The sequence below is a fragment of the Lycium ferocissimum genome, chromosome 10, assembly GCF_029784015.1.
Source record: "Lycium ferocissimum isolate CSIRO_LF1 chromosome 10, AGI_CSIRO_Lferr_CH_V1, whole genome shotgun sequence".
Taxonomy (NCBI): domain Eukaryota; kingdom Viridiplantae; phylum Streptophyta; class Magnoliopsida; order Solanales; family Solanaceae; genus Lycium; species Lycium ferocissimum.
In genome coordinates this window covers 788,637-807,555 of record NC_081351.1, presented here as the reverse complement: position 1 = coordinate 807,555, position 18,919 = coordinate 788,637, and the positions used below count along the sequence as shown (strand labels likewise).

General features: G+C 39.0%; 1 protein-coding gene across 1 annotated transcript; it reads left to right on the top strand.

Annotated features, from left to right (window-relative positions):
- Positions 1–18,018: 18,018 nt before the first annotated feature.
- LOC132033223 (protein MAIN-LIKE 1-like) lies at positions 18,019–18,549 on the top strand. Its single transcript, XM_059423132.1, has one exon. The coding sequence runs from the start codon at positions 18,019–18,021 to the stop codon at positions 18,547–18,549; it is 531 nt and encodes a 176-aa protein (XP_059279115.1).
- The last annotated feature ends 370 nt before the right edge of the window (positions 18,550–18,919 follow it).

The window sequence follows — 18,919 nt, the reverse complement described above, 5'->3', positions numbered from 1 at the left end:
AGATAGCGTTTGATATTTGTATACGCGTCACTGTGTGTGATTCAGGTTTGATGAATGCGTTTGGGTGCCCAACTCGGGCACTAGTCACGGCCTACGGGGTTGGGTCGTGACAACGAGCCTCTAAGGAGAGTATTTCATATCATATAGGTGGGATAGGACCCCGCCATGCCCATAACTATATACACAAAAGAATAGGTACCAAAAACTGTAGCTCCGAATGAGATGGAGCTCCGCTATGTAGTCCTTGAATAAATAAGCTATGGATCAAGTCGTCTCACAGCCACTGCGGGCGTGACACCGTCCACAAACAAAAGGACGTCGGTACGAAGAATGTGCGAGTATGTAAAGCATGATCAACATCAATATGGAAGCATAATAGACAACATAAGAAATAGCATAGGGTGGGGGAGATAATAAGTATCATCGTCATAGCACTTACTTGCTTTTCATAGGGACATTCCATTTCTATTGCGTATCCGTGTACATACATCCATATCCGTATCCGTACTCATTTATATTTCGTATCCATTTTCGTATTCGTAGTCATATTTCCATTCATACTCATGTTCATATCACATACATATCATATACATTGCATACACATAGCATACCCGACCATAAAGGTTTGGTGCTTCACATACCTGGCCCAACCAAGGCTCAGGGTCATACATACCTGGCCCTACCAAGGCTCGGGGTTATCCGTACCCAACTGCAGTGGTGCGCGCGCATTATATATACATATTTACTATATTCTACCCGGCTATATAAGCTCGGGGTTTCATAATAGCCATACATAGGCACATATACATATAAGCTCATAAGAATCTTTAGCATCATTACTATCGTCGTTCATTACATCTATCCCTAGAGGATTAATCGTCGTATAAGGAATTTAGTTCAATCGTAACATATCGAGGATCATGAGCTTGGTAGCTTTTTAGAGATAGAATCATTGGAGAATATCATAGGCTCATAGAAGAATAGATATTTGGCCAAAGAACCATGCCTTATGAAAGAAGGGTTAGCCTTACATACCTTTCCGTCCAACTATTCTATCACTTGCACGTTTTCCTTCAATGCTCACATTTCTACCTTTATTAGATTTATACTATCATTAGAAAATCGATGACTTAGCATACATGACTAAAGCTAGAGAAAATTGGACAACATGTCCTTTATTTATATGACTTCCTCCATATCATATATCAACTCCCAAACATCAATAATAACATTCACAACATCATAACAATAGCCTTTATTCACTTACATTATCTTTACTTCTCTATTCCTTCCAATTATCCATAATCATGATCATAACACACGATTACGTTCATTCATATACAATGTCTATCCCATGCTCTCAATATCATCTATAACATGATTATAATCACAATATATCAAGAATTATGACTCAATCCAAACTATTACTCAAAAGTGACAATATTCCCACATTCATGACCCATTTTCTATTTCCTTCTATAATCCGAGTGTTTCAACTTTTCAATACCTTAAACAATATGGAAATACCATAAAAATTACCTTAGATGGTGTAGTAATGAACCTTGGTTGCAAACACTTCACTTGAACAAAACCCTAGTTTCACCTTCACTTGGATTTCTTGTCTTGGATGAACTTTAATGGGTTTCTTGCACTTGATTCACTTGGTTTGATGAAGTTGAACACTAATGTCTCTTGAATTCTTGTGGGAGAAATGTAGAGAGATGTTCTAGAGAGAAGGGGTGTGAAGGGAAATGAAATGAAACTTGGTCCCTTATTAATAATACACACTTCAGTCCCGACTAGTTTCTACAGACCAACATACGGTCCGCATAAATTATACTGACCGTATGTCTTGCCATAGATTTAGTCCAGTCAGGTGTGCCCTTCTGGGCTGATTATACGGCTGAACATACGGCCCGTATGATTTATACGGCAGTATGTTTGGCCGTATAATGCCCAGTCATTCCGAACTCGTTCTCGTCGACTCGTTGGATCTCCAATCCTTATGGAGCCTTCTTGACACTTGTTTATCACCTCATTAAGAATTTAAGGGACATTATAACTCTTCTCCAAAGCATCATTAGGTCATCATTAATTTGTTACTCGTAAATCCTTTCCGTTACTTATCGTCTGCCTTGCCTTATCTTGGCAAACTTTCTCGTCTAACATCGAATGTCTTTGAAATCTTACTTAGGGTCATCAAATGTCATTCCTTACTTATTGTAACACCGTATACTTCGTGTCCTTCATTAGTATATTCACTGTACATCAACGGGGAATTTTTCGAGGTGTAACATCCTCGTATTTTCGTCATGTTACCTTTGTAATCGTATCTCCATTCCAAGTCCCCTGTATTATGCCATCCTTTGTCTACCTTTGGCCAACCTTACTAATTTATTAAACTTTCTCTTATCATCGATGGTCACATAACTTCCTTTAATCAATTCATAACCGCAGTTTCTCGTACTTCCGTCTTCCTTGATTTCCTTTGCTCTTAAGGTGCTCTTTCCCGTCTGCCACTTTATAATATCTACCTAGAAGTCTACAAAACATTCCACTATGAGTACAAACCCATCTTGGTCTCGTATAGATATATATATACTTCTAGGGTGAAACTTTCCCGTACTCATTAACTTCCTTCTCCATATTAGTATTTCTTTGTTACCTCTTACTAACCAATCCAATCTATAAATCGTAATACCTTATTTGAGTTCCTAATGCCAACTTTCCTTATCTTTCCAATAGGTCTCAATCCCCCAAAATCTCGGATGCAACTCATTCCAGTTTCTTTAACTGCTAATCATTTTTTTCCCTCGTGGTTCCTCCTTTAAATTAAATTAAAATCATTCTAAAACTTTTCCTTGAAAGCATCTCATAGTTGTTTCTTCAATCATGACTTACCAAATGGCTGATGGTCATATTTTTCCTTTACTCTTTCTCTATAAACATGCAAACAATTCAATTTGTAAAAATTTCGGTAGAGTTTCCTCTATAATTCTTACTACCTCATTCCTATACACAATCCAGAAAACACATCCTATGCCCCACAGAGCCACCACAAATACCCATCATATCTTGCTCAAGTTCTTATATCAACATCTATCCATATTAATAAAACAGGAAACATACCTTTCGAATGAACAATTTCAATTCTCAGCAATTATCTCGTAGCGGCATAATCAACTGCTTATCCATGATCAAAACACTTGGGGTTAGAATCAGAGACATGATATCCTATGATTTAGCTCTACGGCACGATCTAAGATGAGAAAGAAGGGTCAATCCTTCCTAAATGCCTTGGCCTCTCCTCGTTTATAAGTGTGGTGCACCGCACACCATAAATAAGACTCGCTAGGACACGAACAACGTATTTAACCAGAGACAGAAGCTGCCGATACCACTTTGTCACACCCTACCCTTGGTAAGGCATGATTGGCACCCGACACCTTACAGGGACCGAGCGAACCAACTTATAACTTACATCCTTTGTGTCTCAAATGGAAACAATAAGATCAAGAGGCTAAATATGAACATAATATCATGCATAAGTAAATGTACAATAGACCCATGATGCCGACATTACTCTTTTTGTCACACTATGACTAAGTCAGTATACGAAGTATGCTCGCAAAGCCTCTATGAACATGAGTCGAGGTATACACGTTGGGACGAGCCCCGACGTACCCTTAACACAATTCATATATATATATATATATATATAATTCGACTCGACGGGCTCCGGGAAAGAAGTGGAGCCATTTACTCGAGACTAGTACCTGAAGGCAGCCTACGATGAAAGATCCTCGTCTCGTCTATCTACACCTGTGGGCATGAACGCAGCGTCCACAAGAAGGGACGTTAGTACGAGCAATGTACTGAGTATATAAGGCATGAATAGTAACATAGCAAGAGATACCGAACATGGAAAATAATATAATGAACGTATGAAGATAAAGTAATATAAAAGAGATCAATCTATGCCTCTGAATGCCCTTTTAAGGTGAATGTCGTGCATGCTTAGCTTTTAAAAAAAAAAATTCCACACATATCCATATATAATATCTTGTCCGGCCGTTAAGGCGCGGTAATATATATAGCATCTTACCCGACCGTTAAGGCGCGCTAATATATATAGCATCTTGCCCAACCGTTAAGACACGGTAATATCTTGCCCGGCCATATAGGCGCGGTGTTACCTTGCTCGGCCATATAGGTGCGGTGTTATCTTGACCGGCCATATAGCCGTGGTGTTATCTTGCCTGGCCATATAGGCGCGGTGTTATCCCCAACTGATCAGTGGGAGTGCAATGCATACATATATACATATACATAAAAATACATAAATAAAATCAACATCATCATTAGCATTATCATTATCACTATATCCTTCCTTAGAAGATCAACTATCGTAAGGTGAAGTCGACGATGTCATGGGAGTATCGAGAACCATGAACTTAGATAGCATTGAAAATAGAACATCATCGCCATATCTCACCTCGAAAGAACAAATATTATGAGGTGAGATCAATCATAAAGAATAGTCTCAAAATCATGAGTAAGCCCAATAATATCATAAGGATCATGAGATTCATAGGCTTCTAGCATTTGTGGAGGCAAGGATGTTATGGATATGGCACAAAGGTTTATAATGAAAGAATCATGCCTTTAGAAAGAAAGGGTTTAGCCTTAACATACCTTTTTGGTCGCCTTAACTTTAGCTACTCAACGCTTGTCCTCCCAGGATCGTAAATCTATATTCAAGAAAATTTATACTATTGTTAGACTCACTTTATACGCTTGTCTTAATCCTTCAAATAAATCTTTTTTTAGAATCTGCCGAAATTCGGGCAGCACCTCCCCTGTTTATTTGCCTAGCCCGAAATCACAATACCAACAAAACAACAGCACCAACATCAACAACATCATCATCAATACCAAAATATTTCATAAAACATCCCACGCGATGTTTTATCCAATTTCTCGACCCATAAATTCATTGTACGCTCATTTAGTAGCTTTTCCTCCATAAATAAGCTTAAATCAATACTAATAAGGAAAGATTCATACCTTTCACCTGCTAGAATTGCAATATCTTCGATTATCACCCTGAATCCAAGACAAGTTTCGCCGCAATACGATATTATAATCGCAGCTATGCGGTGTTCGAACTTAAATTCGGGGATTTCGCTTAATTTGCGCTAAAATTCTTTAGACAGAAGTTGGAGGATTATTCTAGAGAATTTGGGAAATTTTGAGAAGTGTTGGGCTGAAAAATGAGGGGTAAAACCCCTCTTATAAGATGCCAAATCCGGGTCGGGGTCAACGTAGCGATGCGTAGCATGTCGGTTCTTTTCTTGATGCGTAGTACGCGTTTCTTCTTTGTCAGCCGAACTTGTAACGACCATAATTCTCTACTCCGATGTCTTATCGATGAGCGGTTTGTTGCATTGGAAACTAGACTCGACAAACTTCATTTTAGGCTTTTGAAACACCTTAAAACTCTTAATATACTAGGTGATATACCCCTCTAAAATTGACCCAAAATTCTGTCAACCTTTTCCAAATTTTCGACAAACTTATTTTCTTCGATTTGCTTGGTCTCGGAGTTTCCCTGTTACACCTCGAAAAATTTTTCGTTCATGCACAGTGAATAGAATAATGAAGGGAACGAAGTATACAATGTTTCGATAAGTACAAAATAGCATTTGATGATCCTAATTGAGATTTCGGAGGCATTCGAGGTAATAGAAGAAAGTTTGCCAAGAAAGGCAAGGAATATGTTATGTATCGGAAAGGATTTATGAGTAACGAATTAATAATAAGTTAATGTTGTTTTAGAGAAGAGCTATAACATCTCTTAGATTGTTAATGAGGTGTTAAACAACTGTTAAGAAGGTTCCATAAGGATTGGGGATCAAACGAGTCAACGAGAACGAGATTCGAAAAACTGTGGATTGTATGGTCCACTACACGGACCGTATAAAAGATCTCGTATGTATGTAGCCGTATAACCTGTCCAGAGAAGAGCCTCCACTGGAACCATTATACGGTCATACATACGGACCGTATAAATTGTACGGACCGTATATGTGTCCGTATAAATGTGTCAAGACAGCATTTTGAGTTTTAAATAAGGGACCCAAGTTCATTATTTTCATTTCCCCCTCTTCATTTTCTCTCCTCACCTCAAGAACTCTCTAGAACACTCTCCATATTTCCTATACAAGAATCCAAGAGAAATTGATGACCAACTTCATCAAACCAACAAAAATCAAGTGTATGAAACACATTGAAGTTCATCCAAGCCAAGGAATTCCAATGGAAGTGAACTAGGGTTTTGGTGCAAGAGAAGTATTTCCGCTCAAGGCTTATTCCTACACTATCTAAGGTAAGTTTTATGATCTTTCCATATTGTTTAGGGTAATGAGAGGTTGAAAGACTTAGATGATGGAAGGAGATAGAAAAATGGTTCACAAAGATGAGAATAATGAGATTGTGAATAGTAGTTTGGAATGAGTCATGATTATCGATATGTTGTGATTGTAAGTATGTTATGAATGACATTTAGAACATGGGATAAGAATTATATATGAGAGAAAGTAATAGTGAACTATGACCATGATTATGGAGGAATTGAAGTGAAATTGTGAAATGTGGATAATGTAGATGAATGATGATTGTTGCCTATAATATTGTGAATGTTGTTGTGGATGTTTGGGAGTCGATATGTGATATGAGGAAAGTGGTATAAACAAAGGAAATGCTGCCCAATTTTCCCTAGCTTTAGTAAGCACGTTCATATAATCGATTAGCTAATATTAATACGAACTCTCTTGAAGGTAGAAACGCGAGCATTGAAGGAGAACGATCAAGCGATAGAATAGCTAAACGAAAAGGTATGTACGGCTAGTCCTTTCTTTCTAAGGCATGACTCTATGGTATGAATCTTCCTATCTTTCTATGACTTCTCTACATATATGTATATACCGGAAATAATGAGTCTACGTTATAAAGAGCTCTCATGAGATAAAGTTAAGAGATATGTTATGAATATGATGATAAGCCCAAGTCTAGAGATCCTAAAACTCATGATATGATATTATTACGAAGCTAATGACCTTCATACGATTCTTTGATATTATTCATTGTTGCTAGACCCACCTTATGATGCTAGTCCTTTCTTTCTAAGGCATGCCTCCTATGGCATGAATCTTCCCATTTTCCCATGATCTTCCTACATAACGGAAATTATGAGTCTATGACTATAAGGAGCTACTTATGTATAAGATAAAGAAAAGAGATAAGACACAAGTATGATAATGGATGATGATGATGAGTTTAAGTCTAAAGAATCCTAAAGTGAGATATGATGCCCATGAAGTTAATGATTCTAAGTATGGTTCCATTGATGCTTTTTTTCTTGTGTACACTCACCTTAAAACGTTAGTCCCTTCAAGGTGAGATATGATGATTATGATTACTCCATAATGTAATCGGGGGTCCACGACCTCATGTCACCCCGACATCGCCATAGTTGCCTTCAATGTTCTAATGTATGCTTTAATGATAGATGTATGATAATGCTAAGGATGATGTTGATTTCATTTATGTATTTTTATGTATATGTATGTATGTATAGCACTCCCACTGCCGAGTACGGATATCATCGAGTCCCGAAAGGGCCGAGTACGGTGTCACGACCCAACCCTGTAGGCCATGACTAGTGCCCGAGCTGGGCACCCATACGCACTCACTAACCAGATTCGGCATACAACGACTCGTACATAAATCGATACGTGTCTCCAAAGGCGACGCATACAAATATATATACGCACGTGCCGCAAGGCTATCATAATGTACATAACATAGCAAAGTATACATACACGCGACCGACAAGGGCCACGGCGGACGGGCCGCCCAAATACAACTCGCACGTCGCATCCGAACAAAGCGTACATAACCCACATTTATGTCCACAGACCTCTAAACGGACAAACAAAATCATATGACGGGACGGGGCCCGCCGTACCGACCACGAACAAACTCATACATATACAACGGACAAGTATATACCAAAATGTGGGCTCCGGAATAAAGGAGTACTCCATATATATACGGTAACGGGTGTCCTAGTCGCGGAGGATCACCGGCGTACGTACGTACTCGCGGCAGCGGAAAAGGCCCCCGAAGAAAGGGGTCGATTTTAATATGTACCGAGTATGCAAAGCACAAGATATAGTAACAAATCCGAGTCATAATCAAAAGAGGTACGAGAAAGTGAACATAATAACCAGAATACCAAAATGTTGTCATCTGACACGCAAGTCATGCAACAGAGGTACAGAAGACAAATATAATAATCAGAATGCCAACACGCTTACTCCTGAAATACAGATCATACATATACATATCGAAGAACATCATATCTTATCATATGAGGCGACATTAACCGACCGATCAAAATCCGGTCATCAAAATCATATATACACATACCGCGGTCAAGTACCCGGCGGTCAATATCACACATATACATATATCGAGAAGAATCCAGCGGCAATATCACATATACATATACCGCGGCCAAGAATCCAGCGGTCAATATCACATACCGGCATACCGCGGCCAAGAATCCAGCGGCAATATCACAGCCCGCGGTCAAGTATCCAGCGGACAATATCACACATGCCGGCCCGGGACTCGGCGAAAAATGTAACGACGAATGCACGAGCAGAATCACAAGTAACCAAATACAGTTTAAAACATTTACAAAGACTTAGTAGGTTAATCGAAACGAACCATCGCTTATAGGCCAAAACAGTAGTCAAATCAGATTTTCGCCCGAACGTCCCTCGGGAACATATCAAACCGAACTTCAGAAACCGTAGTTACGCATCAAAATCACATACGTAAAATCCTTATTTCAGACTCAACAGACAAATAAGTAATCATACTCGGGGGTCGGGAAGATGGTCATATCGAATTCTTTCAAAAATCGTCAAAGTACATAAAGAAAGTCGCGGGGCCCACGGAGGGGTGTCGACCCGAGTCGGGCCCACCTATGGAAAACATAGTGATCATACATCATGGAATCATTTTTGAGCATATCGAAGCGATCCGGTCTTTGTACGTGAAAGTTACGGACTTTCGTAGTTTTCGGAATCATTTAGGAACAAAACTCTTTTAAAAACCAACTTTTATGCAACTTTTGAAACTTAGTCATACAAAAGACATAAAGCCCATATTTCATCATATCAAACATACGAGGACTAAGAACCAAATAAGAATCACGTACATGGTCGGATCGCGAGAGTAGAATTTCCTCGAGGCTCGTATCAACCTATTTACGACTAAGGCATGCCAAAGAAGGAAGGGTTACGCTTTACATACCTCAGACGCTCTCAAAGATACTCCAAATTCAAGCTAAAGCCAACCTATGCCTCGGGCTCTCCAAGGTCTACAAATAAGTCATAATATGCCAAACATTAGCTATAGACATTTGGGCATTTAATTCCAATTTAGCTCTTAATTCTACGCGTAAATTTAGGCAGCATTTCCCCTGCAAATAGGCCACCCCGAGAATTTAACTCGGCCAAATCAACAATCAACAACAACAACAACCAACCTATCATAATGTGCAAAAATACGGGATATAACATACGGATAGCATCGAGTCCCGAAAGGGCCGAGTATGGATAGCATCAAGTCTCTAAAGGGCCGAGTATGGATAGCATCGAGTCCCGGGAGGGCCAAGTACGGATATTATCGAGTTTCGGGAGGGCCGAGTACGGGTGATACCAAGCCTATATGGCCGGGTACGTGGCTGTACTGCATTGTAAGTTATTACATATGTAAGCATGTGGATGTAACAAGTGTATCTTTAGGAGAATAAAGGGGTAAGTATGTATGCCGAATGTTTAAAAAGTATTATGAGAAATGAACAGTTCTTTTATCTTACGCTATCCCTCATGATCTTATCATGTTACTATCCACACCTTACATACTCAGTACATTGCTCGATACCGACGTTCATTTTCTTTGGACGCTCGTGTTCATGCCCTGGGTAGACGGGGAGCGACACGGATTCACGGGGAGCTACTTGCAAGATTTCGAGGGCACTCGTTGTTCCGGAGGTGCCATTGATTTATTATTTTGTGTACATATATGTTTTGGGCACGACGCGGTCCTGTCTCGTCCATATGTCTAGTACTCTAGTAGAGGCTTGTAGATACGTATGTGTGGGTAGTATGGTCTCACAATTTCCCACGTGTATATATGTATTATTTTGATAGCCAAAGGGCTTATGTATATAAAGGTAAATATGTTCCAAATGAAAATGGTTTTCCTATGATTATGAGCATAAGAAATACGGCTGTACATAGAATGAGTAATAGAACGAGTGGTGCTCGGTGCTTAGCCCCGCCCGTCATGGCCCTAGCCGGGTCATGACATTCCCATAGCTTATTATATGAACGTAAACCGTCATGACCATAGGATTAGTTTATATAATATCATATATCCTTGAAGGGAACTCCAGTATCCATATTTAGAATGTCCAACACTTATAAATTTCCACCTATGAAACTATGGGGTGTAACAATACATTTCAGAAATTGAGTAAGGAAATTCGGGCAAGGACGATTCAGTGGGATACATAAGGATATTAGTGATACTGTTATGTGATACATCAGATTTAGATAGTATTCAGTTTAGAGTGGTAATAGACACACCCTAGGACAGAACTGCTCTGATGCCACTTTTGTCACGACCCAACCGGAGGGCCGTGACGGGCAATCGGTGCTAACCCACCCGGGCAACTCTTATCATACTTTCACATTTACATCTAGGTGAGCCACATAGCTAAATCATACTTTCCATCCATTGCTCATACTATTTCCATTGGACAACAATACATATATATCATCATTAGCAACTATGCCCATATCAATGTACATAAGCCGACAAGGCTAACAAAATGATATCCAAGATAGGCAGACAAGGCTAAATACGTCTAACCATATACACATGTCTACGAACCTCTAAGGAGAGTATGTCATATCATATAGGCGGGACAGGACCCCGCCATGCCCATAAATATATACACAAAAGAATAAGTACCAAAAACTGTAGCTCCGAATGAGATAGAGCTCCGCTATGTAGTCCCTGAATAAATAAGCTATGGATCAAGTCTGTCTCCCTGGCCACCTACGGGCATGACGCAGCGTCCACAAACAAAAAAGACGTCGCATGAAAGAATGTACCGAGTATGTAAAAGATGATCAACATCAATATGGAAGCATAATAGTACAACATATGAAATAGCATAGGGTGGGAGATAATAGTATCATCGTCATAACACTTACTTGCTTTTCATAGAGACATTCCATTTCTATTGGGTATCCGTGTACATACATCCATATCCGTATCTGTACTCATTTACATTTCGTATCCATTTTCGTATTCGTAGTCATATTTCCATTCATACTCATACTCATATTCATATCATATACATTGCATACACATAGCATACCCGACCATAAAGGTTCGGTGTTTCACTAAGGCTCAGGGTTATACATACCTGGCCCTACCAAGGCTCAGGGTTATCCGTACCCAACTGCAGTGGTGCACGCGCATTATATATGTACATATTTACTATATTCTACCCAACCATATAAGCTCGGGGTTTCATAATAGCCATACATAGGCACATATACATATAAGCTAATAAGCATCTTTAGCATCATTACTATCGTCGTTCATTACATCTATCCCTAGGGGATTACCCGTCGTATAAGGAATTTAGTACAATCGTAACATATCGAGGATCATGAGCTTGGTAGGTTTTTAGAGATAGAATCATTGGAAAATATCATAGGCTCATAGACGAATAGATATTTGTCCAAAGAACCATGCCTTATGAAAGAAGGGTTAGTCTTACATACCTTTCTGTCCAACTATTCTATCACTTGCACGTTCTCCTTCAATGCTCACGTTTCTACCTTCATTAGAGTTATACTATCATTAGGAAATCGATGACTTAGCATACATGACTAACGCTAAAGAAAATTGGACAGCATCTTCTTTATTTATACGACTTCCTCCATATCATATATCAACTCCCAAACATCAATAATAACATTCACAACATCATAATAATAGCCTTTATTCACCTACATTATCCTTACTTCTCAATTCCCTTCTAATCATCCATAATCATGATCATAACACACGATTATGTTCATTCATATACAATGTCTATCCCATGTTCTCAATATCATCTATAACATGATTATAATCACAATACATTAAGAATCATGACTCAATCCAAACTATTACTTAAAAGTGACACAATTCCCATATTCATGACCCATCTTCTATTTCCTTCAATAATCCGAGTGTTTCAACTTTTCAATACCTTAAACAACATGGAAATATCATAAAACTTACCTTAGACGGTGTAGGAATGGACCTTGGGTGCAAACACTTCACTTGAACAAAACCCTCGTTTCACCTTCACTTGGATTTCTTGTCTTGGATGAACTTTAATGGGTTTCTTACACTTGATTCACTTGGTTTGATGAAGTTGAACACTGATGTCTATTGAATTCTTGTGGGAGAATGTAGAGAGATGTTCTAGAGAGAAGGGGTGTGAAGGGAAATGAAATGACATGAAACTTGATCCCTTATTAATAAAACACACTTCAGTCCCAACCAGTTTCTACGGACCAACATACGGTCTGTATAAATTATACTGACCGTATGTCTGGCCGTAGATTTGGTCCAGTGAGGTGTGCCATTCTGGGCTGATTATACGGCTGAACATACGGCCCGTATGATTTATACGGCCAGTATGTTTGGCCGTATAATGCCCAGTCATTCCAAACTCATTCTCGTCGACTCGTTGGATCTCCAATCCTTATGGAACCTTCTTGACACTTGTTTATCACCTCATTAACAATTTAAGGGACGTTATAACTCTTCTCCAAAGCATCATTAGGTCATCATTAACTTGTTACTCGTAAATCCTTTCCGTTACTTATCATATGCCTTGCCTTCTCTTGGCAAACTTTCTCGTCTAACATCGAATGTCTTTGAAATCTTACTTAGGGTCATCAAATGTCATTCCTTACTTATTCGTGTCCTTCATTAGTCTATTCATTGTACATCAACGGGAAATTTTCCGAGGTGTAACATTCTTCCCCCCTTAAGAACATTCGTCCTCGAATGTTAGGTCCTTGGGGATTCTATAAAAATTTCGCCAGAGTTTCCCTTGTAATATGGCACTACCATCTTGTCACAACAGCCCATAATAACAATGCCTCACAGGGCCACAACATAATAGCAATAGAATTCGGCCACACATGACCCAAATGCATAAAAAAGAAAACATACATACCTCATGATCTTGATGTCTCATCTTGGATCTCTTCCGGGGGCTGAAATAAGTGCGAGTACTTGGATTTCATAATTTCTTCCGCTTCCCATGTCATTTCTTCTCGGTTATTGTTTCTCTACAAAACCTTAACTGAGGCCACTTAATTGTTTCTAAGCCTCCGTACTTGCCTATCTAATATGGCAATGGGTACCTCTTCATCATTTAACTTTTCTATCACTTGAACATCATTTACTGGAACGATCCTAGTAGGATCTCCAACACATTTACGAAGCATCGAAACATGGAAAACTGGGCGAACTGACTCCAAATCAGGAGGTAGATCTAATTCATAAGCCACTTTGCCTACTTTGCGCACAATCTCATAAAGCCCAATGTACCGGGGACTAAGCTTCCCCTTTTTGCCAAACCTCATTACACCCTTCATTGGTGACACTTTTAGGAATACCCAATTTTTAACTTGGAACTCTAAGTCCCTTTGACGATTATCTGCATAGGACTTTTGACGACTTTGGGCTGCTAATAGTCGACCTTGTATGAGCTTGACTTTTTCTATGGCCTGCTAGACCAAGTCTGGCCCTATCAATTTAGTCTCTCCTACCTCAAACCACCCAATTGGGGATCTACACTTTCGCCCATATAAAGCCTTATACGGTGCCATTTGGATGCTAGAATGATAACTATTGTTATAAGCAAATTCAATAAGTGGTAAGTGATCATCCCAATTAACTCCAAAATCTAACATACATTCCCGTAACATATCCTCAAGAGTCTGAATAGTACGTTCAGCTTATCCATCGGTCTGTGGATGAAATGTCATACTAAGGCTAACATGAGTCCCTAAACCCTCTTGGAAGGACTTTCAAAAATTAGCCGTAAACTGAGTTCCTCTGTCTAAGATAATAGATACTGGGACACCATGAAGTCGCACTATCTCTTTAACATAAAGCTTTGCATAATCTTCTGCCACATATGTCGTTCTGACTGGTAAGAAATGAGCTGACTTCGTGAGTCTATCCACAGTCACCAATATGGAATCATACTTACGTCGAGAACGGGGTAAGCCTGTAATGAAGTCCATGTAAATTATTTTCCACTTCCAAGTTGAAATTTCTATAGCTTGCAACAATCCACCCGGCTTTTGGTGCTCGATTTTCACTTGTTGACAATTGGGACATTGAGCTACAAATTCTGCTATATCCTTCTTCATCCCATTCCACCAATAAATAGATTTAAGATCATGATACATTTTCGTTGCTCCGTAAGGTGGACGGAATAACGGGAGCAACGAGCTTCTCTCAATATCCGTGGCGTAACCCCGCCACATCAGAACACATAATCGCCTCGCATCGACGAACTCCGTCTCCCCGAGATCTCAAATGATGACTCCTCCTCCTGAGGGAGTGTATCTCTGTAATACATTAGCATGGGATCTTCGTATTGTCGCTCTTTCACTTCCACTACTAGCAACGAGACTGTCGAATTCTGAATGGTAGTCCCCCTGCTACCTGAGTCCACTACTCGAACTCCTAGGCTAGCTAACTGTTGGAGCTCACGAGCCATTTCTCTTTTCTCCGGTCGTACATCACAAAAACTTCCCATAGATCTACGGCTAAGAGCATCAGCCACCACATTTGCCTTTCCGGGATGATATAGAATATCGACATCATAATCTTTTAGCAACTCCAACCATCGTTGTTGCCGCAAATTCAACTCTTTCTGCTTGAAGATATACTGAAGGCTCTTATGATCTGTGTAAATATCCACATGAACACCATACAAGTAATGTCTCCACATCTTTAATGCATGAATCACTATAGCCGATTCTAGATCATGAGTTGGGCAATTCTTTTCATGTTTTCGTAATTGCCTTGAAGCATACACAATCACCTTACCATGTTGTATTAACACACAGCCTAGCCCAATGCCTGAAGCATCGCAATAAATAACATAACCTTCCAATCCCTCTGGAAGCGTCAGGACTGGGGCAAAAGTCAATCTATCATTTAGCTCTTAGAAACTACGTTCACAAGACATCGTCTTCGAAACTTTCGATTTTTGGGTCGAACTTTGTGAGTGGTGCGAAATAGAAGAAAAAGCTTCAACAAATCCCCTGTAATATACGCTAAGCCTAGAAAGCTACGAACCTCCGTAGGAGTTGTGGGCCTTGGCCAAGTCTTCACGGCTTCAATCTTTGGCTATCTACCCGAATACCCCCACCGAAACAATGTGCCCCAGAAATGTCACTGAGTTCAACCAAAACTCACACTTAGAAAATTTTGCAAGCAACTCTCGAGTTTGAAGAACTCTAAGGACGGTACGCAAATGTTCCGCATGTTCTGCCTCAGATCTAGAATACCCCAAGATGTCATCGATGAATACAATCACAAATAGATCTAGGAAGGGTCTGAACACATTGTTCATCAAATCCATAAACACTGCTGGTGCGTTAGTTAGCCCAAATAACATCACCCGAAACTAAAAATGGCCATATCTTGTTCTGAAAGCTATCTGAGGGATTTATGGTCATTTTACTAAGAATTGGGTTGTCAGATTTTTTCAGATTAATTACTAAAATGCCACTGAATTCGTATTTAAAAATCTGCACTATTTCAAATATTGAAACTTCTATATCTTCTTCATTATAAGGTCAAATAGAGTGATTCAAAATCCTAAATTGACTGGAATTTCACAAGGAATCCATTGGAGGCATCAAAAGCGAGTTTTGGGATCGTTTGGCACAAGAAACGAGGCAGAACAGCCAGGCTTTTTTGGCTATTAGTGTTGTTGACACCTGATTTTTGACCTCCCGTAATTTATTTTAATTACTCGGGGTCCTTGGATAATAAATAAAATAATTTGCGCCACTCACAGAGGATCTGAATTATTTTACATAATTATTCAGGCCAATATTTTACTTCTATAAATTAATAGAGGAACTTTCAAAGCTCTATTGATCATTCAAAAATTTACCAGCCTTTTTACAACATTTCTATGAAATACTTTTGCAATTTATCAGCTGCAGAACAATTTTAAATAATTGTTCATTTAATTAACCAAAATCAAAGAAATCAGATGGGGAGGTAATTTATTTTATCCAAGGAATTTAAGTAATTAGGAGAATTTACCATCTTACCTCTCAAGCTTTGAATTTTATATGTTTGCATAAGGGCCCAAGACTTTTGTAACGCAAAAATAAATTTTTCGAACCAAAATAACCCATTAAAAAAAAAGAACGTAAATAGGCTTTACGCACAGATTATGTGCATACAAGGACCAAAGTGTAGATTTACACTTCAGTCCTTTTACGCACAGAATTTGTGCGTAAAAGAGGTCGAATATAAACGCCCCTCCTTCTTCCCCACTGGTCCCCCTATTAAAAAAAAAAAACGAAAATCACGAAAATCAGCTATTGAAGGTCCCTTTCCGAGGTCCCATGGGATCAAAAACATCGTTTTCTTGTTGATTTCCAACCCAAAAGTGGTATATTGAAGTCTAGAAATAAGTTTCTTCGCAATAAAGCGGCGTATAATTCAAATTCAAAAACTCAAAATCAAAGCTTCAATCTAGGTATTTCACTACGATTTTTCTATTATATTATTAACCTAAGCATTACTATTGTGGGAATGTGGGCAAAAAAATACTTTTACGCACTTTTTTTGTGCGCAAAAGGGCTGTTTTCAGCCCGTTTTTCATTTTTAAATTTTTTTTTTTGTTCATTTGTTGTTAATTGTTTATTTATTAACCTAAGCATTACTATTGTGTGAATATGGATAAAAAAAAAATTACGACCTTTTTTTTGTGCGCAAAAGGGCTGTTTTCAGCTCGTTTTTTCTTTTTTTTTTTTAATTTTTTTATTTGTTTAGTTGTTGTTAATTTTTTAATTGTTTATTAGTTGCTTATTTAGTATTTGGTAATTGTTAGATTAGTTATTTTAATTGTTAGACTAGCTAATTATTTATTTAGTTTTTGGTAAGCCAATTGTTTATTTGTTAATAATTTTTTAATTATTTGATTAGTTAGTTAATTATTTATTTAATAATTTTATGCTAATTAATTTTTTACTATTTGATTAGTTAGTTAATTGTTTATTTATTAATTATATGCTAATTGTTTGCTAGCTAATTGTTAATTTTTTGATTTGTTAATTATTAATCTTTATTTCTTTAATTGTTAATTTATTTATTTGCTAATTAGAAATTGAAAATCCTTAGTTTAGGATTCAATCCTTTGTATAATTTCTCGCAAAAGATTACATAACTAATACTACGTATTAGAGATTAATTAAAAAAATAATAATTAATTTAAAATGCGTAAAAAATATACCACTTTAATCCTTACTTTATGTATTAATGATTAATTTAAAATGCCTAAAATAGATAGGACACCACCATGGAGCCGGGACCCTTCGACAAGAGGTACTTTATCTACCGCATGAGCATAGGTGCCGTATGTATGGGATGCCGTATCCTCTAGTAGAGTGGTCCGTACCCGTGCGGGGGAGTCAACGGGATATTCTAGAGGCTATTCCCCCACATCCTCGTGTAATAGATATACTACGTCGGGGGCGGTATCTACCGTGCATCGAGGTTGGTCGGCTTGTGCACGATAGGGCTCTAGTGACGGCCATGATTCAGCGCTGGCGACCGGAGACCCATACATTTCATCTCCGCACTGGCGAGGCTACCATCACCCTGCAGGATGTCGAGATGATTTATGGTCTACAGATTGATGGACAGGCATTGTATAGAGCGGAGCCTCCGGAGATGCTGCCGTATCGCCAGGAGTTGGCTAGGCTCACTGGTTTCGAGCCTCTGCAAAGGGATATGTGTGGATGGATTCGGTTGTTGCGGTCCTCCGTCCATGCTCACTTGCGCCTCGTAGATCTGCAACATCCGATTGGCGAGGCGACGCCTCAGGCTGATGTTGACCGACGTGCTCGCTTATATCTTCTCATCATATTCGGGGGCATCATGTTCCCGAACACGTCGGGTGCGGATATGAGCATTAGGTATCTGCTCTTTATTGAGGACTTAGACCAGCTGGGATGTTATAGTTCGAGGCGCCGCTCGTCCCGGCTTATATGTACGGCAGGATTTGATCGAGCTCTCATGGGCGAGAAGCTTGAGGTCGCTACATTTAGCCCCTTCTTCAGGTAATATATTTAAGTGTGTGTGTAGATAAAACACTAAATATATTTTTTTCGAAAAACGACCGATAAATAATTTTTTTGATGACTATGATAGATATGGGTGTGGACTAGGTTGAGACCTTTTCAGCCCATAGTTGCTCACCCTCCGATGCTATGTTGCTGAGGATATGCCATACGCGCGGAGATGGTCGCGAGTACCAGAGGTGTGGAGACGCACGATGTCATTCTCCCATTTAGGGATCAGTTAGACCGCATGACGGCGCCCGAGGTAAGGTTTTTTGATTTAACATTAGTTTGTTATTTTTGTTAGTCTTTTATTGTTAAATAGTTGAATTCCGTTTATAGGCTTTCATATGGACGTCGTATGATCAGATTTT

What these genes read in the sequence shown, in the direction of transcription:
- LOC132033223 (XM_059423132.1), top strand. Translation starts at nt 18,019, where the DNA reads ATGATTCAGCGCTGGCGACCGGAGACCCATACATTTCATCTCCGCACT.